General features: G+C 35.9%; 1 protein-coding gene across 2 annotated transcripts in view; it reads right to left on the reverse strand.

Moving 5' to 3' along the window:
• Positions 1-3,412: 3,412 nt before the first annotated feature.
• The window catches only part of VPS50 (VPS50 subunit of EARP/GARPII complex), a 62,924-nt gene continuing 38,951 nt past the window's right edge, over positions 3,413-27,385 (reverse strand). The window contains exons 21-28 of one of the 2 annotated variants that reach the window (XM_065731259.1): positions 25,335-25,456; positions 21,510-21,590; positions 11,705-11,853; positions 10,972-11,068; positions 10,677-10,835; positions 8,447-8,568; positions 7,569-7,758; positions 3,413-5,098 (exon numbers count right to left, since the gene is read on the reverse strand). In XM_065731259.1, coding sequence (XP_065587331.1) covers positions 4,979-5,098; positions 7,569-7,758; positions 8,447-8,568; positions 10,677-10,835; positions 10,972-11,068; positions 11,705-11,853; positions 21,510-21,590; positions 25,335-25,456 — 1,040 coding nt within the window. In that variant the 3' untranslated portion in view covers positions 3,413-4,978. The remainder of the gene's footprint in view (positions 5,099-7,568; positions 7,759-8,446; positions 8,569-10,676; positions 10,836-10,971; positions 11,069-11,704; positions 11,854-21,509; positions 21,591-25,334; positions 25,457-27,385) is intronic. The other variant, XM_065731260.1, reaches the window with a different exon arrangement.

Below are 27,385 nucleotides of genomic sequence, written 5' to 3' on the forward strand. Positions count from 1 at the left end.
GATGCTGCTTTACCTCACTCCGGGATCTCAAGGAAGAGCAGGAGATACTGAGAAATGGAGTCCCTGCTGTGATGCAAAGCAGCTCTGGCTCTGGAAAACCAAGGCATTCAGAAATGTCCTTAAATAGACAGTAAGCATGGAAACTCTGCAGTCTGCAAACTACGTTATCTCCATACTTCCACCATAATCATAGTGTCTAGTGCAATGTTTAGCTTTCACATTATGCTGTTTCAAGCTGTGGTTATAAATAACATAGATACTATCACCTACACACAATAAATCTGCATTTTTTTATCCATCTCTGTTTGCATCATTTATAACATAGCAGGTGCCTGCTGACATTCAGCTTTTTGAGGATTTAGCTAGGGACAGCACTATTTATCAATTTAATCTTCTGCTTGTTTTGTTGGTTTTTTTTTTTTGTGGTTTTTTTTTTTTAAACACTGGTTTTATTCTAATTTCTTGTTATCAAAATACAGCTTACAATACAGAAATTTCATAAACATTAACCATGAGCAGAGGGTCGAGGGGGAATGACCCCAGTACAGCACCTTCAGAGGAAGAGGGAATCTTTATAGCTGTGCCTCTCAGCAGTAAGATGAGCACAGCTCACATCTGCAGATCTGTGGTAAATAAACCTCATCTTTGGTAGTATGAGTTGTGCCTTTGTCATTCACATCTGTGTAAGCTGCAAGGTGAGACTGACCTTTCACAGAAAGCTTTGAGACAGACACTGGTCACTCTTCTCTTTTTCTCCACTTATCCTTATAACAAAGCTAAGGAAGTGTGGGATAGATGAGTGGACAGTGAAGTGGGTTGAGAACTGGCTGACTGGCAGAGCACAGAGGGTTGTCGTTGGCGGTGTAGAGTCCGGTTGGAGGCCTGTAACCAGTGGTGTCCTCCAGGGGTCCGTGCTGGGTCCAGTCTTGTTCAACATCTTCATCAATGACCTTGATGAGGGGATAGTGGCCACCCTCAGCAAGTTTGCTGTTGATACGAAGTTGGGAGGATTGGCTGACACGCCTGAAGGCTGTGCTGCCATTCAGCAAGACCTGGACAGGCTGGAGAGCTGGGCAGTCAGAAACCAGATGAAATTTAACAAAAGCAAGTGTAGAGTCTTGCACCTAGGGAGGAATAATTGCATGCACCAGTACAGGCTGGGGGATGACCTGCTGGAGAGGAGCTCTGTAGAGATTGACCTGGGTGTCCTGGTGGACAACAGGTTGACCGTGAGCCAGCAGTGTGCTCTCGCAGCCAGGAGGGCCAATGGCATTCTGGGATGCATTAAAAAGAGCATGGCCAGCAGGTCAAGGGAGGTGATCCTCCCCCTAAACTCTGCCCCGGTGAGGCCTTGTCCAGTTGTACTGTGTCCAGTTCTGGGCTCCCCAGTACAAAAAAGACAGGGATCTCTTGGAAAGAGTCCAGTGCAGGGCCACAAAGATGGTGAAGGGCCTGGAGGATCTCCCCTATGAAGAAAGGCTAAGTGAACTGGGTCTCTTTAGCCTTGAGAAAAGAAGACTGAGAGGGGACCTGATCCAGGTTTATAAATATCTGAGGTGTGGGGGACAAAGTGGCGAGGCCAGACCCTTTTCAGCAGTGTGTGCAGGCAGGACAAGGGGGAACGGACAGAAACTGCAGCACAGGAGGTTCCGCACAAATGTGCGCAAGAACTTCTTTATGGTGAGGGTGACGGAGCCCTGGCACAGCTGCACAGGGAAGGTGTGGAGTCTCCTTCTCTGGAGGTATTCAAGCCCCACCTGGATGCCTACCTGTGCGACCTGGTGTAGGGAACCTGCTTTGGCAGGGGGTTGGACTCGATGATCTTTTGAGGTTCCTTCCAACCCCTATGATTCTATGAAAACGGAAATGGTAAAAAGCATTCAAAAGCTGTGACTTACACATCACATTTAGGCTTCACTAAGCAGATCAGAAGCAAGCCAAGCCTTTCATTTTACATCTGGGATGACTCTCTTCCACATGTGAAGAAGGAACTCCAGAATAGTCAATTACCTGGAAATTTAGCTACTTGTCTAAAAGGAGGAGAGATCAAACCCTTACTTAGACACACTGAAATTCACACATTGCAGGGGGTGCTCTTCACATCACCCCAACAGCTGAAGCACTGCTGGTCCAAGATAGTCTTTCCTGTCAATGTCATTCTGCTTTGAATAATTAAACCTAAACTGGAGCAAGGACTTGAGCCTCCCACCAGGTCACAAAAGCTGACCAGTCAGTTACCAACTATTTTTGTGCCAGTGGTCACCTCTTCAGACAACTCATAACCATTAGCTGTAACTGAGAGGCCAGGTTTACAGCTGTCTTTCCTGCAGTTATCAGGTAAGAGACAGACTTTGTCTATCCTGAGAATTGAAAATCCCCCATCTGTGCTCCAGGTGATCTTAGTGAATATCAGAGTACTCATTATCTCAGGAAGAGGATTTAAATTTTTCACTGACTGACAGATGAATTGTCCACCTCTGCAGTGCTGGTCAGCATCCCTGGAGACTGAAAGAAGTCATCCTCCATTATTAAAGCGCTCCGACTCTTCTGTGATGTACAAAGGATGTTTTAAACTATGCTCTCATGAAAAGCACTAAAACTCCTTATTTCACAGAAATGCTCAAAAAATCAATGGCTTGCAAAAAGAATTGTCATTTTAGATTGTGGAAGCTATAAACAGACCCATAGCAAATTAATGATTTGACATTCAGCCCAGACTCAGATTCGTTACGTCGCTCAGGACTGAGAAATATGAATGCTATTAAGCTATATGTAGCTTAGTCCCTTAGGCAGGGAGTGGGGGGTTGCTCTAGAGAATATAATAATTTCTGAGGCATGTGTGAAAGAATATAAAATAATTGTTTCACAAGTTTAACATTGCATGTCCTATTATTTGGGGGGTTAAAATGAGCCGATCTATAGATACACTATCCAAAAATTGCTCCTTATTATGACTCATGCAATTGCTCACCTCCTTCCTTGACCCCAGATTGCAATCAGTGCTTGCACTCCTACCTTTTGGTGAGCGATCAAATTACAGCAACCTAACGAGTTCAGGAGAAATTAACCACATGTTCAGTTTACCACAATTACAGTAAAGTTATTTAAATTCCTTCTTTCATCCATAAGAAGGAAATTGAAAGCAGATAACACTAACAATCTCTGACACATTTCTATTTCTTCCCAGAGCTCTTGTTCAGGATCTGACTTCAGGGCAGATACACTGACGCAAAAGTTCACACTTAAAATGAACTACACTTTTCCTTTTTTTTTTTTTTTTTGAATCACCTTTTTAATGAGAGTAAAAGTGATTCAGCTTCACCATATACACAGACACTCTGCTAAACAAGTTTTCAGTAGAACTCAGAATGACAGCATAGTCTATACAGAACAGTGCTAAATTTTGTTTTAAGTCCTATTTCCTTTAAAATACAGATGAACAAGGGAGATGAATGCTACACAGACAAGATTTAAAAATGTAAATTCTGCTCTGAAATCATATATAGGCTTTCAAGGAAATAGCACAAAGATGCTCAGAATTCATCACTCCTGAAGATGAAACTAAACTACAGAGAAGAACAATTATCCCGATTCCATGAGGCAATTTTCTGTCACTAGGTTCTGCTGACTTGCACTAAGTGCTGATTCTCTGGTGTTTGAATTCAACAGCACAATGGCAAGTAGGAACCTGAAAATGAGAGATTACCATGACATTTACATTAGTGGATTGTATCCTATGTGAATCATACCTGTTAACTCACTGCTAGTGCATTTCTTTTTAAACGGCGTCAGATTATTATGTAAAAAACATTTTCTAATTTAAAAAAATCTAAAACTTTATATACTGAAAAACAAAGACGTGGAACAAAGCTTGAGTGTACAAGAAACAATCTTAATAATACTGAAGTCTTTATTTAAGTTAGTTCAGATTGCCTTGGTAGCTTCTCTGCTTTTGCTATGACAGTATCTGAGCAGTCCCCAAGCATCTCATGTTCAAGGAATACTGCAAGGAAAGTAGAAACATACTCAGAATGCACGTTCTTTTACTGAAGGCAAATCTGAAAGCCTCAGTGGTCAATGATGCTCTGAAAATCAATTTCTAGGACAAACACCAGGCCAGGCTATTTTGACATGCTCAGGATCATTCTAGAAGTCAACAGCAGAGCAGAAAATAGTAAGATAATCCATTCAAGAATTCAGCCCCCAAAAAATCCATTATTTTCTGGCATTATTGTTTTGGAACAGGAGAGACTGGTAGGGGAACAGAAGAGAAGTGACACGACAAGGAACAATATTCATTTTTATAATACGCATCATTAAACGTTAAATTTGGTAAATAAAGTCTCACAAATAACTCATGTTAGTGTACAGTATTTATTACCTTCCACTGATCTGAAGTCAATAATTTTGATATGACTATATTAATTCTGAAATAAACATTTTTAAGTACATACAATGATGAGAAACATCAACATGAGAGTTTTTAATTGATCTATACTCTTAATCCACATGCAAGATATGTTGTTCAAACATGTTGTACGTTTTCTTACATTTTACACTGGTCCATAATAAAGCCCAAATTCTGAGGGGAAAAGCAGTGAGGAAAACGTCATATTTTCACATAGCCCTTTTATTAAAAAAGAGCATCAACTATATATTAAGCCAATGTATCTCTCTCTGATTTTGGTCTTTCTTACAGTATACAGTTTTTCAAAATATACAGCTCACCAATGATACACAAAGAGCAGCCCATTACTGAGGGCAAGTAACAAAAAACAGAAAAATACATCAAAAAAGGATTCTTGCAGGTTAAAAAAGTAATATTTTAGAACATTATGCCAATTCAGAGTGTCTCCAATGCTCATAAGAAAGGTCATGCACAATGGTTTTTAAGACAGTGCTGTCATTAGTTCATTTGTCTGCATGCTTCATGTGAACAGAAAAAGGTACAAGTCACACAGAAAGTAACACTCTCCAGTTATCTTTTAGGCCTGTCTATGTCATCAATAGCAGCTAGCAGCTTCTGTCTTGCCTTCTTGTTGATGTGAGACCCCAGACAAACATTCACCAGATTTGTCAAGTGCTTAGTGGAATACTCCTGGCAAATAAAAACAGATTATATTATGGCAAACAGAATAAGAACAGTGGCTAAAGACAGAAAACTAAAAACCAGATATGCACACTGTGGGCTTTTCAAATGATAGAAGCAATCAGTAAAACAAGTGAGACCTAAAGTGTTAGTTAAGTCATGTCTGGAGAGTTTTCACAGTTGAGAGAGAGAAGTACAAAACTGTATTTTGCTACCTAGCATATTATAATGGAAAATGCCTACAATTTCAGCATCTCTGGACTGAGTTCACAGAAAGTAATAGTTATGTATCTAAATCAATTTATAATGCACTTTCCATTCTTTTGGAGGTGTGGTCAGAGGTACACATGCAAATGAAATAAGTTTTTAAACACAAAAACTTTTTCCTAGCAACTGTGACCAAAACTGTTCTTTTTTTTTTTTTTTTTTTGACATCATTTCTGATAAGTTTCCAAATATTTCTGTCTACAGGGTCTTCAAGCAACATTAATTTCAGTACATGACAAAGGAGGAAAAAAATGACACAAAATATTACAAGAATTCTTAACACCTGTCAAACCACCACGTTTGCCAGTACTACCTTTACTCTCAGCACTTTTCAAAATGTAGTGTCCACTACTACACTTAACCTAGGCTTTCCATACAGATCACCAAACACAGCTCACAGTCTCTCTCACAGTTCCTGATAGAACAAGGAAAATCATATTTCAAAAGAATGTTCTTCATCCCTTTCTAGCTGGATTTAAAATAATTCAAAAATACCAATTTCCTAATGCTTCATTTTAAAAGACTTTATTTTGACAGTGAACCAGCTCTAACAGTATGACCGCTGATTATAGCCTTATTATAAACTGTTAGGTTCTGCTGCCCTGAAAGCACGCCAGATGCTTTGAAAACACAAATGAAGATTTATCTCAGATAGTGAAGTTGATCCTGATTCAGTTTTATTAAACAAAAAATGAAAAAGCAATGACTTTTATCCATTCTTACGACTTTGTTGAAGTTACTCACTCCAAAAGGCTGAATTTCAGATTGCACTTCTTGATGATTAATGTGTTCACTTTAGCATATTCTGAACAGAATACAAATATTCTCAACTTCTCTGAAGGATGGAGGTTAACTAGAGGAAATTTGGCCCAAATACTTCAGATTATTTTCTTAGACCCATTCTTAGCAGCATTTGGTACTTATCCTCATCCCACTCCTATATGTTTAAAAACTTCCTGCTATCAGAACTACAGTAATCAACCACAATGGCCCAAGTGGTAAACTTCTTTATACAGCAGTGTTGAGTTATGGCAAGATTCTTGATTATCCTATGAAAACTTCCTATTCCAATGACATTGTACTGTCTTCATCTATAATGTGCTGATGATTTCCAGCCATAATACAGTACACTTGGGTACAGCTCCAAACAAAAATGGATTATGCTTACTCCCTAATGATTTTGCCTTGTTGATTCATTTGCATAAAAGAGCAAACTAGTGTCTGAAGTGTCTGAAGAGCAAGTTGATAAATTACTTCAATTAACTCTCAAAATTGTAAATTATCAACTACCTATAACAAAAGTATCTTCAAAATCAAATTCAATGTCCGAAAATAACAGGTGGATGCATTCTGAAGAAATTCTTACATTCTCATGGTAAAAAGAAACAGTAAAAATACAGAACATTTACTGGGCTCCTGAGTCTCCCCATCCTCCAGTGCAACACTGGTCTGTGATGCACTACCATAAGTAGATTGGCCAGACATTCTCCATAGCACTGACTGGTCATGATGTGTCAGATCTAAGATTGACTTTCAGCACATAATATTCCTGACAACAAAGACTATCAAATCACTATTCTTACCAACTGCACATGCCAACACAGGTGTTTCCTTTCCCTCATTGCTGTTCTAATCTCAGAATAGATTTAGAAGAAAGTCTGGGTCACTGCTTAGACTATGAAACAGAATTTAGAGTGTGTATAGGCTTCAGGTGCCTGGGATCCATCTGCTCCTTTTGCCTGTACTGGATCAGAGATGCTGCCTAAGGAGCAGAAAAAAAGCTTTCTTTGGCTTCAATCCATCTCAGAATATCAAGTAGATTAGCAGTAATTCCTACATGGAATTTCTTGTGTAAGGAGTACCAGATGGCCTATTTTTGCTAAAGCCAGAAACAACAATTCACAGCACATCTTCCTGAGATGAATTCTATCATCTTAAGAGATATGGAATGGTAATTGGTAGAAGAGGTAAATAAATTCAGATTTTCCATTTGTCAAAATCTCTGTTCTGATTCCTTCCAAATATAGGTAATAAACATGTATCTACACACACACATATTTTACGTCCATACTGCACACCATACAATTTTATTGTAACAAATAAATATATACATATAAGTATATTCATTTTTAGCACACAGAATTAATTAGTTAGAGTTGTTCCTTGAGAATCCTCCTGAAAGACAGCAAAAGAATGAAAATTTAACTCTTACCCTGTGTTCTTTTATCCAGCGCTCCATGTCGTTTTCTGTTAAGTAGTATGCTTTAATGTAGGTCTCCACAAATTCTTTATCTGGAATAGGTCTAATGTCTGTTAACTTTTCTAGTTTCATTAAGAATTGTTGAAAGTCCAGTTGCATCAAGGCACGTCCTTCATTGCTGCACTTCTTCACATTAGCATAACTGAAAAGAGGAACACAGTAAAAAGTACCAATTAGAAGGAAATAAAAATGAATCAAAAAATGAATCTTACTTCTCAAAGTTTTTACCTTAGTTCTTCATACCCTGAGGGGGAATATAATTATTGTTTACCCTGTGTCTACCTGTTGCACTTCTTTCCATCCCATTCTTCCATAGTCTACTGTTATAAGGACCCAATGCGCATGGGAAGAAATATAGAAACATTAAGCAGAAAGAGTAGAAAACAACACATTCTATGATGCAGAAGATGACAGCACAGACAAGTAGTGAATGAAAAAACTATAACACCAACTCTGACCAGGAAATCGGTGGCAAGGTAGGAATAAGCTAAGCATAGAAGTTGCTGGCTAATGTATTTCAGTCCATATTTAGGAAGTTAACTAGGACATCTCTTTGTTCCCAATGAAATTAGAACAAAGAAACAAATTGGAACCCATGGCCACCCTAAGGTAACTGCTAAAGTTAACAACTTTTCTTCCAAGCAATTTTCTTTCTTTCTTCTTGGAAAGAAACAGCAGCACCTCACCGAGATGCTGACAATTACACTTTAACCTCAAAACCTCAACAGCTTACCAATGCATTACAAAAATTAGAAACTTTAAAACCATGACATAAGCATTATCATTACAGACATATTTACTCAAGACCAAGATTTTCATGAACTACTTACCCTTCCACAAGAGTTCTATTGGCCAACCGCATGCAGTGCTCCCAAAGTATATTTGAGACTGGCAGTGGAATACGGACTCTCTTAGATACCTCATTCAACCTTCCATTAAATTCTTCAAATTCCTGATAAAACATGAAACATCATTATTCCATTAACATTTGAAGCATCACACTCTATATATGTACAGTAATAAATAAAGAAGGAAATGTGAACCACATACACACAATAAAATTAGAAAAAATGTTCTCATTGCATCTCTCTCTAAACTCATCTTTAACTTTCTGAAAGCCAATATACAGCCACAGAAGAAAATCCAGCAATAAGCTCTTTATCCCTCTAAATACCTGCCCCATCATCCTTCAGGGAGAACCTCAAAAATATTGCAATCATTTTTCAATCTTCAGCCTTTTGCATTAAAAAAATTCCCAGGTGCTTCAGCAAGAGCTGAGAGCACCCACTAAAAAACAATCCAAATCCAACAGTTCAGCACTATACTGCAATGCTAGATTACAATTTAGGTTGAAGAAATTTACCTGTTTCCACCTGAAACATCAGTGGACTGGATGGATTTTGAGCTGTTACTATAAGAGAGAAACTGACCATAACTGAACATAATTACTACTACAGTGATTTCTGTGACTTAAATAAAGTGAAGTAGAAGTTGGCTGCCAGGAACTAAATGCTTCTATTATTTTTAAAAAGATACAAAGCAACTCAAACATAAAAGAAACCTTGACACTCTCTGTAACCATAAGGAGCAGTTGAAGGCCACACTTGTCCAACCACTTGCTTTCATTCCAAGCCTAGAAGCTCCTAGTTTTGTTGTTATTGTTTGTTTTTTCCATTACAAAAAAAATCAGCAAATGAACAAGAAAACAACCACTCAGCTAAGAATCTCAGTGACCATTTTAAGGTAGTATCTGACTAAATAACTGGTATTTAACACAAATTTTCTGAAAGAGGAATTGGGCAAGAGGAAGCAGAGTACCACAATGCTGCAGTTTGATCAAAATATAGTCACTCCTGTAAAGACAAAATTCTTCAACAATCATCTCTGCCCATACTGTGACTGAGTAAAGAACTTTGCATACGTGTGCACATGGTTAAAAGCAGTTTGGCTATTACACTAAACATATCTGACACCCCTGGAGTCAGAGAGCACAACTCAAATCACTAATTGCTAAGTAGTAAAATAAAAGCCTCTATAAAAACTATAGCTAGCTATGTAACATACAGGCCAGAGATGTTTTTAAATTGGATTAACTCCAATAGTCCTGAAGCAAATTCATCAGAGGATGCACACTCCCAGAAACAATAAGTTCTACTGCAGTATGTTCTGCAGAAATGTTCTAAGCACAAACTGACTTCAAAAAGCAATGACAGCATAAAAGGTAATCAGAAGATTCAGTCAAATTCAGTACAGAGTCTGATTTCTTTGCATTTATTTTTTTTAAACAATAATTTTAAGGTAGATAAGTGTAATTAAATATGTTATTCAACATAGATGCTTAACATTCTCTGTGATACATAGTCAATGTTTAGATTAAAATGTCTTGTTTCTATGTACAAATCATTATACTGCAACTGCCACAACTCTCCTCCTTATGGCCTTTATATACATAATTTAAACATAAATAAAATACTAACATAGGATATTGTCCCTACAGTTGCTTCCATGTGCCATAAGACACAGTAGTAGTATAACCACTTCTATTGAATGCAACTGAGTTGGCTGAATAGCTTTTTTAGCTCCTTTGCTAACTTATAAAAATACCAACTTCAAACAGAAAGCACACGATTATTTTTAGCACTGTTTTTTCTGATTGCACCTATGATATAGCTCAAAAATAACTGATATAATTATGCAGAACAGCAGATTGCCTTTCTTTGAAACAAACAACAGATCAAGAACACAGATCAAGAAAGCCACTGTTCGAGCCACTGTATTTTCCTCAATGTTATTTCCATGTATTTCCTACCATTCAAGACTTAGATATGAAACTCGTTAGCCTTTCGTGGTCACTTTCATCCACAGCATTGTAAATAAAATCATTACTGAAAAGAAACATTTAAGTATTTCTGCTAGTAGATGAACAATGAAAAATCTGGACAGATCTCCTTATGACAACTTAATATTTTTCACAATGTTATATTGCTCTAACACTGCCTTAACAGTTTTAGTGATGTATACAGTAATGTTCCATCACACTGTTTCTCAGAAAGTATTCACCTTTAAAAGAGAGTCTACATATACATTGTGTTGTGACATGATTTCCTTCACATCCCATTTCACATTAGCCATGAGAAGCAGCATCTGTTCATAATCAATGGCTTTAGCAGCAACAATCCAATAAACTGGTTTGCGTAGTTCACTGGCAGTTGACACAGTCTGAAATAGAATAAAAATTCAATTCAGAAAATTTCAAGCTAAGAGCAATATATAACTATAGTTTAAAAATATTTCCATCAGAGTACAAGTTTCAAATCTTGCACTGAAAATTAGCTGCGAATTACACATTTCTGACCTGAGAATAGAACTGCTGAAGAAAAGGCTTCTTGGCAGCTGGCATCACTGCATCAAGATGAGGCTGAAGAAACTCAAACTGCTCAGCCAGAAATACCCTTTGAAAATGAAGAAAATTTACCATGAACTGAAGTAAACGCTTAGAACATCTCTATACATCTCTTCATCTACATTTATTTGGCAACAATGATATGTAACCTTTATATGAGTTTTGCATTACTTTCTCATTATAATCTTATCTTCACAGGTAAACTTCTACCTGCTGCCAAGAACATCACAAATGGAGCCAAGCCAATATGAACTAAGCAGTTCTGGGACTCAGCTATCAGCATCTGAGTACTGGTTTAAAAAATATATTATATATATTTATATTTTTTATTTATATTTAAAATATATAAGTAGATATGTAAAAATAAAATAAATATTTTATATATATATATACAGATTAATTTAAAGAGCTCAGTGGGAGTTTAAAAACTTTTTTTCTATAAGATTTGGCTTTGTGCTGTTACAAATTACTGGAGAAGCTGCAGCAAAGTTTTATTGCTTGTGCTTGCAGGTGGTTGGATGGTCAGGTCCTGCTACCATTAATTAAAAAATTACCTCTGTTGATCATTTTTAAAATCTCATTCAAAGCTAGGAATTTTTGACCTCTTATGAAGGTTTTGGCTTGTAATGACAAACCCTTAAACATTCAATTGATCACAAGAAGCGGTGTACAATAAGTAACCTACAAGGATTCCGTGGCTACCACTCTCTCTGCCAAACCATAGAGTGAATTGCCAGATGTCAAAACAACTAGATGACTGAGATGTGGGCTTGGCACCTTCTCCTTTCTCTCTTCAGCAGCTGTGAGAGTTCCTGTGGGATCAGCAGAGACCTCCTAAAACACAATTGACAAATGTGTAAGTTCACATCATATACAAACAGAACAAACTTCTTACTGCACCTTAACACCCCTTACAGTCTTTAGACCAACTACCTACTAAAATATCAACTTCTTATTCTCAGATACAGTTTCTTCAATCAGACAACAGTCAAATAAGGAAATAAGTAAGAGTAATATTATTCATGTGTGAGTTTTTCTGCTTCTGTAAGTTGTAAATAGCTTAGGTAAAATCCAAACCTTGTTTTTTAAACACAAAGATATCATACTGGAACAACACCCGTTCTGCAGACAATTCAGTTGCAGAGAGCTTGGAAATAATCACAGTACAGGATATATATATATATATAAAAAAAAAGAACCCACTACAATACAGCCAATACAGATAGAAGAGAGAACAGAGGATGAAGAATTTTTCAGAGCTACTGTAGTCATCTAAGTCACTGTAAAAATGGACATGCAGATGGTAACTCCTTGATATTAACCTATTTGCCAAAACCAGACCAGAAGATGAAAACAAAAGTTGTCCTGGTTTTACATTAATTAATTATGCCATGCTTACTGCTTACACACAGGCTATAAAATATGAGAAACGCCGCAAAATAAAAGTAGCCAGAACCCAAATCAGATAAAGAAGGTAGAAGATATGATGGTGATAACTCATATCAACTCATTCCTTATTCCATGATGCTGGGATAGAAATTCTGTTGCCAAATAGATGCTACAACAAACCATCAGCTCGGCCACGTGGAATGAAAATGAATTTGGGCAATAACACAGTGTCAAAGTAGTGGTAAAAATAGTTTCTTTAGAAACAAGATTAGGTGTGAAACATATCTATTGTAAAGAAAGGTATGAACACAACCAATATGACAATAAAACTGCTTAAACAATTACATTTATGGTTGGACTCCAAAAACATAATAGTGTAATTCTTACACTGCTGTAAAACTGTACAAGGACGATGCCAAAAACATAATATATAAAGCAGCTGTGCAGGGTTTTTTTGGCTAGAGATAAAATAAAGAATAAAAAAGCTGCATTGAAATAACTAAAGGAACAAGAGTAGTAGGAGGAAAAACTGATTCAGGCTAACCATAGCAACCAAGAGGAGTTTCATCCAGGTTCACAGAAGGGATCAAATATGAGGAACGGCATTCTTTTTTTCCTAAGAAAAAATGGGTAGCAACAAGCACCAGAAATGCTGACTGAAGTAAGTCATCACCTAATACATTTTAAGTATCAAGATTGAGACAGGGAAGAATATGTACTGTAGATCTTGAAAAGAGAGAAGGTACTGTATGCAACAGAGAAATAGATAAACAGGGGAAAACAACAGGGAATATAGTGTGGTCCAATCTGCTAAAAATGGTTTGAGGTCCACAGGAACAAAAAGATTGCAAGTTCCACTTTAACCATCTCAAATCTGACAACTGATTTCTGCGCGACAGCCCAAGGCAACAGGGAGCTGGATTTACTAACTCAGAAAAGCTCTGTCAGTTCAGTGTCTCCAGAAGACGTCCAACACAAATGCAAACATGCTACATACATCTACTATGGCAGATGAAACAAAGCATAGGTAAGCTTGGACAGTAGAGTTCTGGATGTTGAGTACGAAGAAAGTATCCACAAACTCAAAAAAAAAATCTGCAATAAACTATAGAATTGGAAAGCAGGGAATCACGAAAAATGACCACAGAAATCCTGAACAAGACTACTGACTGAGCAATACCATCAACATGGCATTTGTAGCACTAGAAGATCTAGCTGAAGAAGGTCAATGAGCAGAAGATAAAACTTTAAAAAGAAGATCAGATGTTATCAGATATAGCTGAATAGCACAGGAATGATTGAAATGTCTAGCTACATCACTGTGTTCTTAGAAAAATGAATTTTTATTACTTTGTCCTGCGTTCACATTGAACCAAATAACTTCGAAATTATACTGGCCAGACATTTCATAACACAGTGAAACTGGCATTCTGCTGAGTCTACCAGAATGAGTAAACAAGTCAAGAGGTCTGCATATTTGCTAGAGCTCATGTAATTCTTTGACAGTCCTGAAGACACCTGCCTAGCACATCCACAGTGAAAACTGGTAATTCTATTTAATGATCAAGCCATAATAGTTATTTTTTTAATATTAACTGAGCCAAAGCCACAATTAATTAACTATCAAAATCCACTCTTTATCTGTCTTCTCTTTTAACTTTTACTTTCATATCATCCTCAAAAACAAAACAAAGAAAAACTCTGAAGTGTTTACATATTATAAAAAACAACAACAACAAAAACCACAGCCCACCAATCAATTCTCTAATCTTAGGAGAGACCCTGAGTGACAGGGTTAGAGGAAGAATAGCAGTGGTAAAGAACTGAATGCACTCTGGAAGATTGCCCAGTAGCATTTTGAATATAGTCATCAATATATGATTATATATATGAATATATTTAATAAAACTATTATTATTTTGCAGTTTCGACAAGAAAACCAAAATCATTTTGACAGTACGTGTCTGTCAATTGCATTATCACTGCTTTTGTATTTTTTGCATACTGACTACAAAATATATTAACATCAAATACTACAGAGAGCCAATTTGGTATTTCTCAATTCAAAGTCACCCATCACTTCAGTATTGAAATAAATATTAAGCAATTTTTTCCCTCTATCTGCCTGATCCCATAAACATCTTATGTTATTTAACAGAGAAAGCATCTGAAGACACAAAATGAATACAAGACAGATGTGTCTGTGTTCAACCACGGAGTCAAACTCTGCTTCAGATATACTGGCCAGACACACTATGAGTATTTCATTCTCCTTGTTCTAAAATAGATGCAGAAGTGTGCTACTAGCAAAAAGCAACGATGACATGACTGAAAGCAGCAATAGGGGTTTACAGTCAGGCTGGAATATGAAAAAAGTCCCACAGACTGTTCAAAGAAATCAGTTGTTTTGCAATAGACTGGACTTATTACAGTTGAACCTATTCAAAGCACACACTGCTCTGAGATTAGCTTTGACTACACATAGAGAACAGGAAGCTCCAGTAAAACTTTCAGATATATCAAAATCAAGAGAGGAAGGTGATGATGATGAGAATAGAAGCCAGGAAATTAAACAGCAGCCAAATTAAGTTACATTTCAAGAAAGGTCAAGTTACACTGAGAACATACTGTAGTATGCATCAAGCATGCAGAGAGCAGTACCAAATAGAAGAAACTAGCTTAGCTTTTCTCGGCATCAGAGGAGTAGTCTTGGTGATAAAACAGAATTGAAACGCACCTCAGTCATACTGCAGCCCACTTAACATTCCTGTAAGCAAACTGGGCAAAATATAGATTTAATAAAATCATTACAAGGTACGCATGGAACTGATGCAAACAAGACATATTTCTGCTTCCTTGTCAAACAGGAAATGACCACAGTGATCACACAATTTGTAGATTCCATCCAAAATACCAAATTTATCTGAGCAATAATCAAATCAACTGTGCCAAGTACAGCCGTATGAGTAAACCCACATTCCTTGTAGACACCTTAGAGTTGATCTTATCTATTCCACTTTTTCTAGTTTAACTGTCATATTTTAATAGGAAAAGAATTCAGTTTTCTAATGCTACATGATTGGCACATACAACTAGCAATTATTTATATAAGTTGCTTTGCTAAAATGGCCTGAAAATATCAGAATGCAGAGATGTTAAAGTAAGGTTATGAGTACATTACCTAGTTTAATGCTTGCTAATGATAATAAGAGCTACACCTTGTGCTTCAGCAGGTACCATTATGCGATGACTATCATTGAATCTGACACTGCTTTTTAGGATGGACGTGCATTAGTAAATAGCAGGTATCAGATATGTGTAAGCATGATGCTGTTAGATTCATGGCTGGACACCTTACTTGTAATTGTTTACTCCCAAGCAGAAGGTCTTCAACAAATAATACAAATCTATCTGTGTAAGGAGCAAGCTTCTCTTACAACTTGTTCCCTTAAGAAATGTCTTCTATAACAAGAGAATATTTTCATTTCAGTAGTTCAACAGAACCCACTCAAAAAGCTCTGTGGAAAACCCAGTGGGAAAGCCTTACATCTGAAGAAGAGACTACAAGCTAATAACATAAATTAGGAGCAACAGCTACCTAAACTGATTAACTAAGTTAAGAGTTAGACACGCAAGTCGCAAGAAGGACATTTTTAAGGGGCCTGGTCTCATCCTAAGCTCATAATCATTTTTCAGTTACCCAACAGAACATTAAATACTATGTAAGCATGACAAAAATATCTGATTATCTGCCACTGTAGTGGACATTCTGAAGATGAATGGTTATAGTTAACTAAAAAGAAAAAAAGATACATTTGTTCTTGGATCACAAAACTCAACAGGTCACATTAGTAACTAATAATCTCTCAAAACAGAGCTTCTCTTCACCTCATATTTCTAGTATAGAACTTTAACTTTAGAATAATTTTCTGCATTAATATACACACAATAGGAACAATTTTAGTTTTGATTCTGCAATGAGCAAATGGCAATACATTTAAACCTTACAGAATAAATCCTTAACTCTGTAATAAGTAATAAGTGGAATCTGAAAGGCATGGCAAAAATTAGAATGTTAGAAAACGTTCTGATAGTCAAAAGTCTACAGGTACATCATGCATCTCTGACACACAAACACTGGACTTAAGCTGTATATGCACAGATAGCAAAGAAAATGCAGAGTAACCTCAAACATTTACCTAAAACACAATTTACCTTATAGGATTACTCCACTACCTCTGTGTTTACAGAATTGTAATTGATAGTTTCAGTAACGTTAGGAGCATAGAATACAACCAAATGAACATTTATCAAACATAAGCCCTTACTGCATGCAAAAGCTGTTCAAAAACAGCTCATCTCAAAGTAATCACTTAATACAAAAAGATTTCTGATTAGAGCAGATGTACTGAAAGCAACACATCAGTTTCCACACACACATGTACACACACCTTGCTAATCTTACACACTTTAATACTTATTGAAACTTGATGCTTAAAATGACTGGTAGAGCCAATTGTAAAAGCACTTTGCATTCAGTGCTATTTGAATACGTCTTAATATGGTAAGGTTTAAAAATGATGCTTTTTAATACTCCTACTACTTTTTATGTTAAACGACTGGTATTTTCTTGCTGAGAGGCACAAAGTTTACAAAGCTGGTAATCTTGACTCATACGTTAGGGAACTAAATCAAATGAAAAAAGCGTAGCCTGCCACTGTAAACATACCTTGAAAGAAAAAAACATTAAAAATAAAACATATTCTCTCAGGAATCTATTCTATTAATTTTCTGTTCATTCATAATCCTCTGCAAGCAAGCAGTACTTCCACAGTATTATGAAGCTCCACGCAAGCAACCTTACAATGCAAGCACTTTGCATTGGCTCCAGAGTTGAGTTCTCCAGCACTGACTCGTGATGTGGATGAAGTTTCCAGTTCCACTGGCAGCATTAACCTAGTCCTGCAGTATAGCTCCTTCACCATTCTTGTCACAAAACAAACATGTCCCACACCTCCACTGAGTCAGCCTCACTGATTTCAGTAACAGACTTCAAAAAACTCTGAGTAGAAACTTGCAGGATCTTTGCATATCATTTATTTCTTAGTGTTCCAAAATGAATTGCAGACTTTTTGCATTAAAAAAAATCCTACCAGAAATCAGCAAGCTTACTTACTGCTTCGTTTAGCTTAATGCAAAAAGACCTGTGTCAGGAATCACTGTGTGTTGAGAAAATGAATGATGAAATGCTCAACAAAATTACACAGCAGGTGAGCCTCCTCAAGAAAGCACACCCACTGCCACATCCTTGGGAATCTCAACCTCCATCTAATTCTACCACTTCCTAAAGGGGAGTTGTGGTGAGGAGGGGGTTGGCCTCTTCTCCCTCATAACTAATGAATGACAGGACGAGAGGGAATGGCCACAAGTTGTGCCGGGGAAGATTTAGATTAGACCTGAGGAAACATTTTTTTTCTGAAAGAGTGGTCGGGCACTGGAATGGCCTGCCTAGGGAGGTGGTTGAGGCACCATCCCTAGCGCTGTTCAAGAAGCGTTTAGATGAGGTGCTAAGGGATTTGACTTAGTAGTTCAGTGGGTAGGGATGGTGATAGGAGGACAGTTGAACTAGATGATCTCGTAGGTCCTTTCCAACCTAATGTATCTATGAATCTAATAAAAAAAATAAGTCAAGCTGATTTGATCACACACTTTTTTTATTGCAACTTTATTTTTTTTTAATCCAAAGACGATTTGATTAAGAGCTGCTGTTGGTTCCCAAGTGTTCACCTGTGACTCTGCATTCCTCTGGGACTAGAAATCAGCCCAAGGTTTTGGTGTCCAGCCAAAAGGCTAAAGTGACTGACGTGAGATGGTTCAGTGACTGCCCGAGGAGAGGGGTGCAACCACCAAGCACCAGAAGATTTATTCAAACAAATAAGCCAGAAAACCTTCATTTTCGATAGATCATTCCAGTCAAGGTGGGTAATTCCATCAAACAAGCAGATAAAAAAAAATTGTATGAAGAGCTCTGAATGAATAATTCAAGGAAGCAAAGCAGCTGCAATGTCCTATCATATTTTCCAAGTGTCTGTCATGTCAGAACTTTCTTTTGTATCCACAGAATCTTCTCCTGACAAGCACTTCACACAACACCTTAAACACTGTCATTACATATGTTGTACAAATCTATTTAAAGGAAAAAAAAACACGAAACATCTTTGCCAGATGGGTTGGAAAGTCAAGTGTGGAGAAAAAAAATGTTCCTTGCAATATTCTTTATCATATTCGTGCAGCTGAAAATCTAAATTTTTCATCTCCACACCATCAGTCTCTAACTTGCTGTCATTACTAGGAAATACATACTTAATGGAAAAGAGCCCAAAAACAAAGAATCTAAAATACATTAAACAATACTTCTCTATACCAGTAAGTTTTTCCATCTCCCTTTTTATTTATTGCATTGCAATGCTTATATACTTTACCATGGTGATTTACTTTACTATTCTTGTAAGTCACAGTAACTAGCAAACTTCATTCTAAATCTCAGTTTTAAACAAGCAAACCTGTTTGCAATGAAATATTTATGAATATTCTGTTTATCTACTCCAAATACCTCATTTTTGAAAGCAGCAGTATCATCTAAGGCAGCTATTTTCATGAAGAGGACATTCTTAAACAGTGTTTAGGTAATGGCAATACCGTGACTAAGCAATAAAGAAGTTGCTTAGAGACAGATAAAGCAAGGCATCAGAAGCAGAAGTTTCCCTTCCAAATCACAAATCACTGCAGATCACTATCTGATCAATGCCAAATACCTACTTGGGTGCTTACTGGTCGCTATGAATTGATATGATTAGTAAGCATCATTACTATTGCAAAAACACAGTCCTGGTAGAAATGATAAACACAAGGATGGAATGTGTGTAGATCTCCCCATGCATCCCACCTGGGGAATTGGCACTGGGGAGACAGAAGCTGTTCAGAAACGCACTTGTTTCAATGCATTTGGACAAAAGAAAGCTGCACCTTAACAGTGTGTACCGCTCTTTTTAATACATCCTGCTAACATGAATGAAACTACCCATGTACTGCTATTTCTGGAGAGTCTGTATTATTATCTCTGAAGTTGTTGCACAGAAGAAATCTGTACTGAGGCTTAAATTTACTGCAGAAAGGTCTAACTTCTGAATAGTCTGGACATAGACAGTAGAGTTCTACCTTCACTGGTACTGAGAGATTACTAAGATCTCGTTTGATCTTTATGAAGATCTGACAAAGCCTTAGGCAAAGAACGAGAATAAAAACTTGTTGAAAATATCCTTTTATTTGAATAAAATACCAAAAGTTGCTGCTATCAGGAAACAAAATGTAGCAGAAATGAGAGCCCTAAAAAGTTACCATGAACAAAAGACAATGCAAAAATAAATAAATAACAATATAAAATGAACCCCTGACAAGCTACGAGACTGAACTTCACAATATAACCTTGAAGAATATCTTCAGAAAGCATTTTAAGATGAGAAATACCCATTTTTATGATGCAGTGAAGGTTAACCTTGACTTTCAAAAATTCTTAATGATGATAATAATAACCAGAAATACCCAGAAATCTTTTATCTTCCTCATGAATTAAAAAGTAAATTTCCTCTGACAGCATAAAAACAGTATATGTTCATAAGATTCATGAATTTGTAAGATTAGTATGTCTCATTGAATGGCTTAAAGTTAACAGACACAACTATTAACCTCAATGGACAGTAGCATTATCTGTAACAGCACTGTTAAATGACAATCAGAAAATGAAAAAAAGAAATTCAGTTATTTCTCTCAATTTACTCCTATAAATGATTTTTTTTAATTTATATTGATTGATAAAAAGAAACCAAAACAATGTAAAGTACTCTCAAGAACAATGACTACAGAATAAGTTTAAAATATTCACTCCAAAATTTGACATTTTTCCCAGTAATGACAAATCTTTAACTGTTTTGTCTGCAAGATCTTCCTAATTTATTTTTTTTTCTTTTCTGAATACATTGCCTTTGAGATTAATATGAAAATGACTTTAGTCTTTTCCTGCATTATAGAGACCCAGAGTTATTAGTTATGTTATGCTCCCTCTACTGACGTCATAAGAAATGACTCAAACTACTTTAAAATGCTTCTCTGACAGAACGGTTTAGAATTTGACTGTTCCAAATGTTTAAAGGAATTCAAAAAGGCGCCTTAGTACAATTCTGTGAAGTGTCAAATCCCTGTGAAAGTCAAAGTACAGTATTTGCATCTCACTACTGCCTTCAAAAATGAATCTTTCCTCTAGTATCTGTGGTATTAATTACAATGCATTCCATTTATGATACTCAAGATTTTTTTTTCAGAGTGTTTCAAGTGTTTTATATCTAGGTTGAAAAAAAGAGCACACTTCCACTTTTGCACAATTCTCAAGAAAATTTCTTTATAAATCCTGCTCCTCAGTTGAATAAACAAAATCTACCTGAAGACTCCAGACCAGACTTGGTAATGCAATGTGAAAGAATAGTAATCTATTACCAGTACGACATGAGCACCGTATTTACTCTTCACTTTCCTAAAGTAACTCATGAAATGACTGAGATATAATCTATATAGTATGACAGATAATATTCAGAAGTGACATAACAAAGGCTCAATATGCTAATGATTTTATACAGGGATTGTGTTTATCAATGGCTTGTTGTTCTGCTGTTCCTTCACTGAAAAAAATGAGTAGTCTGTTGTGCTGTTGTTGGGTGCATTTTTAACATAAATTCTAATTTAATAAGGTCAATGTTGGAATATCATTGTTCTTACATTACCTAATCCATAAAATATTTTAAGATTTAAATACACAATTGTGTTGTTACATCTACTAAAAAATAAAAAATAAACTAATTCTGTTGTACATTAACAAATAATTTCAAATGGTAATGATACCTACATTATTATATACCAAGAAATAGTCTTTGTCTTTACAGACAATGAATATGAGGAGAGAGAAAAAAAAAATAAGCTGTGGTGAAATGCAATTCCTGAATTTCTGACACAGTACCCTGTTTCACTATTAACAAAATCCAGATACTTACTAGATCAATGAGGCTCTCCTGGATTCTGTTCAGTGTGGTGCGTAATCTACTACTACTGAGGCCCAATCCTGTCGACTCAAACTGGAAGAAAAATACTCTATTTAAGTCTGGAAAACAAAAAATCCTGGATTTAAGGTTTATGGTAATGCAACAAAACTTCATTTTGTAAGCACCGGATACAATTTATTCACACTAAAGTTTTAACACATAACTGTAACTCTACAAAATGAAGAGGACATTGCATTCAGCACAGCACTGATGTGAAGGATGATCTGAGCACATTTCATGAAGATGACAGCTTACCATTTCTGTCAACCAACATTCAGCATCCTTTATTATTGCAGCACTGCATATAGGCACAGGACCCACCCCATCTGGGAGACTAGCCCCAAAAGGCACATTACACTGCCCCCAGTGAGACTTTCATGAATACCACTACCAGGCCAAACAGTTTTGACTATAAAGTTTCTTGTAATCCCTTAATGAATATATAACTTGCAATTGTATGATTATATACAACGATCTCTAAAACAGTTGTTGCTACTTAATGTCTATAAAGATTTACCTAATAAGTATGCCATCTTCATGTTCATGGCTCAGTAGCATTATGGGGAAGGTGTTCAGCTGGGATAAATTAACATTCATTTCCTGCTAGATGCAATAAATTATCTCAGCTGAGGGACTGATCTGATGTGTAATTAATATAGCTACTTATCTTCTACCTCCAGTTACAAAGAAACAAAAACAAACTAACAAACCAAAGGCAGTGGAAATGGGACAAGGGAAGAACACATGTTTAAGAAACTGGAGGTAACTGAACACGGTTCTGGTATGTGATTCAAACCAAAAAAGCAATCTACTTAACAATATTTAGAGCAATGATGTCTATTAGACTACCGTTCAATGTGTTGAAATCAGGGAAGGAAGTCCCATCCCTTATTTTACATACAAAAAAGAATAATTTAGATCCATATTTACTACACCTAAACTTTCTCATTTAAGATGCCCCCCCATCTTAATCTTCACATATACTCAATGAAAATTTACCTTGCAGCTGACTTCCCACAGAAGTACCCAATGATGAGATTTAGAATTTGATCTAGGAGACATAGATCCTAATGTCCCTGTTTGATAAAATGTTCCAGATAAAAATATGGGGTTTTGTTGGTGTGTCTTTTATTCACATTTTTCTGTAGAAATATCAGTTTTGAGCTGCCTTCAATTTTGCAGGTAAATAGGTGAAAAAGAAAATCTGTTGTTTTTTTTTTCCTTGCTCTTTAAGAAATACACTCTTAATTTCCCAAATCATCATTTATTCCATCCTTAACATTGTATAATAATTTTTCAAGTTGTGACCACAATGACTGCAAATTCAAGAGTGGCTATTTTCCCTATCAAGGCAAGAATGACCAGGAAAACAAAAAGTGCAAGTTTCGGGCATTAAATTTCATTTTAAGCAATTCTCTTCTTCACCATTAAAATATGCACCACAATCTACCAGTAATGCTTTCTCTTCTTGCCCTTCAATTAGCAACTTTTGACTGCAAAAATAAAATTTAAAATTTTTGGATTAATATTATTGTAATAAAATATTTCTTAATAACACATTTCTTTAAAGAAAAAAAGGACATTTCACACTTGAAACATATAAGAATAATAAGGAATGAAAGAATACATTCAAATTTCCATGAAACATTACAACTCAAGAGCTCCAGATTCATCAGGCACAGCCCAAAGCAATGCATTTATATTTATAAGGAAAATAAAACAAAACCAAAACCAAAAAAATAATTGTTGTATGGAACTATATCCCCAAGGCCAAAACCTCACAACTTCAAATGGAATGCGCCACTCATCAGTATAATTGTTTTGCTGCAAGGTTAAAGTTTTTTAATTCAAGTTTTTGCTATGTATATTTGCAAAAGAGTAGATATTAAATTTAACAAACTAATGACTTAGTAAATTTAGCATTAGAGAATTTATACTCATCACATTCTACGTGACTTATCTTACAAAAAAAAGTTCAAGTGTTTTCTGCAAATACAGTCATTAGATTAATATAGTAGCATAATGTCTTGTACAAAAAATTAAAACTCACTTTAAAATTTATTCTGCTAAGGAAGACTATTCTGTGATACGTTTGTGTATATCATGACTCTAATGAATAGATATTTAAATAAAAGTTTATTCTTTTAATTTCGTATTAGGTTTTTCCAACATTGGAGATAAAAGAAGCCTTAACGTGTACCCCAGAAATTAAAAAGTTTTAAAGAGCAATTCTGATTACAGTAGTGTACAAGCTTTGGCTGTGAAGAATGCCAAGTACTGTCTACATAGGATAACTGTTGTAAATTGTTTTAAAGAGTTCTGGAAAGAATGATGACATAGCATCATGACCATAGAGTAGTCAACACAATCCTTGATTTTCACGGAATGGGCAATTAACTACATACTCAATCACTCCTGTACTAACTCATACATGGCACAGTGTGCTAATTGCTTAAGGAGGTTATAATACCAGCATATTTTTAAGAATCCCATTTGATACTTTATTTATAAAATTACAACAGGAACGCTGAAAGGGGTCTAGGTTTAAATCACATACCATTAACCATCTCTATTTTTAGATGTCTATAACACAAGGAGAAACAAGAATATTCAAGGAGCATTACAAGAGGGTTTATTTCATTCACAGACCTTTGGTAAGAGTTATGTTTCCCATAAAATACCATCTGACAAAACAAAAATTAGGCACACTAGGAAAGTAACACAACTTTACCACTCATCTGCTATATCTTTTACCTGCCTAGCACTGTGCTGTTCTCTGTTAGAAGTAGAAATCAGCATGGGCTTTGAAAACACAAAACAGGAGGTGCAAAAAAAAAAAAAAGAAAAAACAACAAATGTAACACAGTCTGAATAGCATGAATAGCAGAGCAGCTGATTAAGTCAATGGAAATCAATTAGTTTAACAGAAAGAAAGAAAAAAAAGAAAAAAAAGCATCACCAACAAAGAATGACTCATCTTCTAAACACAAACAAATTGCAAATGTATTTGTCCTGCCAAACAGCTCAAAACCATTTAGAAACATATGTTGACAGCCTGAAAATCCACTGTGGCCAGAAGATGATTATGAATTTGGAACCCCATTTCATTATTGCTGTGAAATAATCTCAGGGCCAAAAGAGGATAAAATTGTTTATACATGCAGCTTTTAAATGCTTTAAGACAATCCCGTTGAAAGTTGATCCCTGTTACGTACCAACAATGCCAACAAGCATGTATTTCAACTACAAGATCACTCCAAGTCCAAAAATATTTTTATTAATCCAATTAGCTTGACAGAGCAATAACAGATCTGGAAAACTCTATTTCAAACTTCTTAAATGTGAGTTACTACTCAACCTTCACGGCACCTTTCTCCTTTTCAGCTGTTCATGACTACATCTGAGAACTAAATACAGAAAAACCAAGTCACCTAATCCTCTCTGGGCTCCAAGCCACTACAGACTGCTCCTTTATTCCCCACTTTCTGCCACTACTTCCAGGTACTTGTATTTCCTCTCCATTCAATATACTTGAATACTGAGTACCTATTCAAACGCAATTGGTATCATTTCCCAGTGACAATGACGCTCCCTATACTTACTCTCCTCACTGCTGATCTAATCAGCCTTTACTTAATTCTGCATTCAGATCTGTTCTGATCACAGTAATTTTCTGGGGAATCATACATTTGGCACTGTTTTAAGTAAAGAGAGCTCGTCAGTATTCTCATTCTGCATGAAGTCTGATACTCCAAAATAAATAACTTTTAAACCTACCGTGTCATTTCGGCCAAAAAATGTATAGACTGCATACAGATAGTAGTCAAACAGCTGGGACATGAAGTGGATGACATCAAACGCAATTGGCTTGAGAATGTTCATCATCTGCATATATTTCCCTTGAAAATGAAGACCGAAGATTAGATTCCTCAGCACAAGTGCAACAAGGACAGTGGTGAGCTTCATAGACTCAAAAAATGCCATTACAAACCTTATTATTTAGCCCTGAATATTGATTAAGAGCAATTCAGCAATGTTTTAGAGAGAAGTAGGTTTAAAAATAAATAACAATATTATGACTAAGACACTATAAATTGCACAAGACTTCTCCAACTGCGGATGTCAGGCTATGTCAAAACATCTTGAACAATTCTTTTGGTATCAAGTTCAGAACACAAGACCTTCTGGCTCCTCCACAACATTCAGATTAATTTAGCCAAAAATTAATAATCCCTGTTAGTGCTCCATAGCAAAGGATTCACAGAGCCACTCAAGATTTTATGCACATTCAGATATCTCACAAGTAATAGGAAAGTACAGTATAAAAATGATGTACCCAAGATTGTGACTTCAGGAATAACATGTTTCAAACCTCCATATTATCATTTCCTGTTCACCTTTCTTTTTATCTTTTGTAAAAAGTGAAGGAAACAGAACACTATAAAGGACCACTTAAAAACCTTTTTTTCCAATCAAGGAGAGAGATTTCCACTTCAGGCACTTCAAGAAACTGCTAAATGACTGCTCTACCACCAGTGAAGATGAAGAAAATGTAAGCTCCAGATTGCACAACTCCTAAGAGGATTCCTCTCATCCAAAAAAAAAAACAAAAACAAAAAAAAAAAAACCACACAACCCCACACTCAAAAAAAAAGAAACAAAGGCAAATAAACAAGCATAAAATCAACCTCTCCAACTCTGGACTGTTTTGTACAAGGGAGCATTGACAACTTCTGTAGTGAGGTGGAATCAGATCAGGACAGAAAAAGATAGGGCAAGAAAATCAAATTGCTTTCAGCTGTACATTGGAAATGTTTCTAAAGGGGTAAGCTGACAGAACACAATTGCTGGCAAAAGCAAATCAAAAGGAATGGAAATTTTGTAAGACAAATCCAAGCAGGACTTGAAGAAAAAATAAACCACTATTTATTTACTTATTTTCACTAGATTTTCTACTTCAGCATATATTACTGGAAGTCCTAAAAAAGGGATACCCAGGGAAAAGAATAATTCCTTCTCTTCTATCCTGCTCTCTGCTGTTGTGCATTTGACTTTGGAAAAAAAATAGTTAAAATATCAGGACCTTAATTTATAGTTCAGTTGGGTCAAACTGATCATATGATTTGGACTCAGAGCAAAAAAACAAAGCAATTTTTCCTACAGGTTTAATTCACAGAGTCTATAGTTATTTTCTTTTCTCACATGGGGCATGGGTATTTTTCCATAGGGTTATCAGAGAAGTGTACATTATGAAAAATTCAGATTTTTCAGAGACCCTAGACTTTCTGCTAGCTACTTCAGAAATGACATACTACTTGCTCCATTGGCCTCTAAAAAATATAAACATATTTTTAATATAGATATTATATATATATATATATATAATAAAAATATTTTAATGTATATAATAAGCTTGGGGTTATCACAGCAACTTTTGGACAGATATAAAAGCAGTTCATCTTGCATGTTGGATATAGCAAATCAGTTAACAAATTATCATTTCAGACATGTTTTGATGTGACAGGTTGATAAAATACTGCATGAGGGTGCCAAAATACTTCACTTCTCCTGTAGTCAGCAACATTTTTAAAGTTAACACTTGTGAACAGCAAAGTATCACTACAAACCAGTACAGAAAATGTTATACATAGAGAAATCAAGTACCAAATTTAGCTGTTAGTATCAGGGAAAGTAACTTGGTTTCTTAAACTATTGTGATCATAAAAGACCACACTGATTTGAGCAATATATGACACAGTTATGGCAGGATGATACAGAACTAAGGCAAGAATAATGCAAAACCTGATTTAGCTGCTTTCCACATTTCT

Source organism: Cyrtonyx montezumae, unplaced genomic scaffold (assembly GCF_038088225.1).
Source record: "Cyrtonyx montezumae isolate F1298 unplaced genomic scaffold, pur_monq_1.0 scaffold_14, whole genome shotgun sequence".
Lineage (NCBI taxonomy): Eukaryota > Metazoa > Chordata > Aves > Galliformes > Odontophoridae > Cyrtonyx > Cyrtonyx montezumae.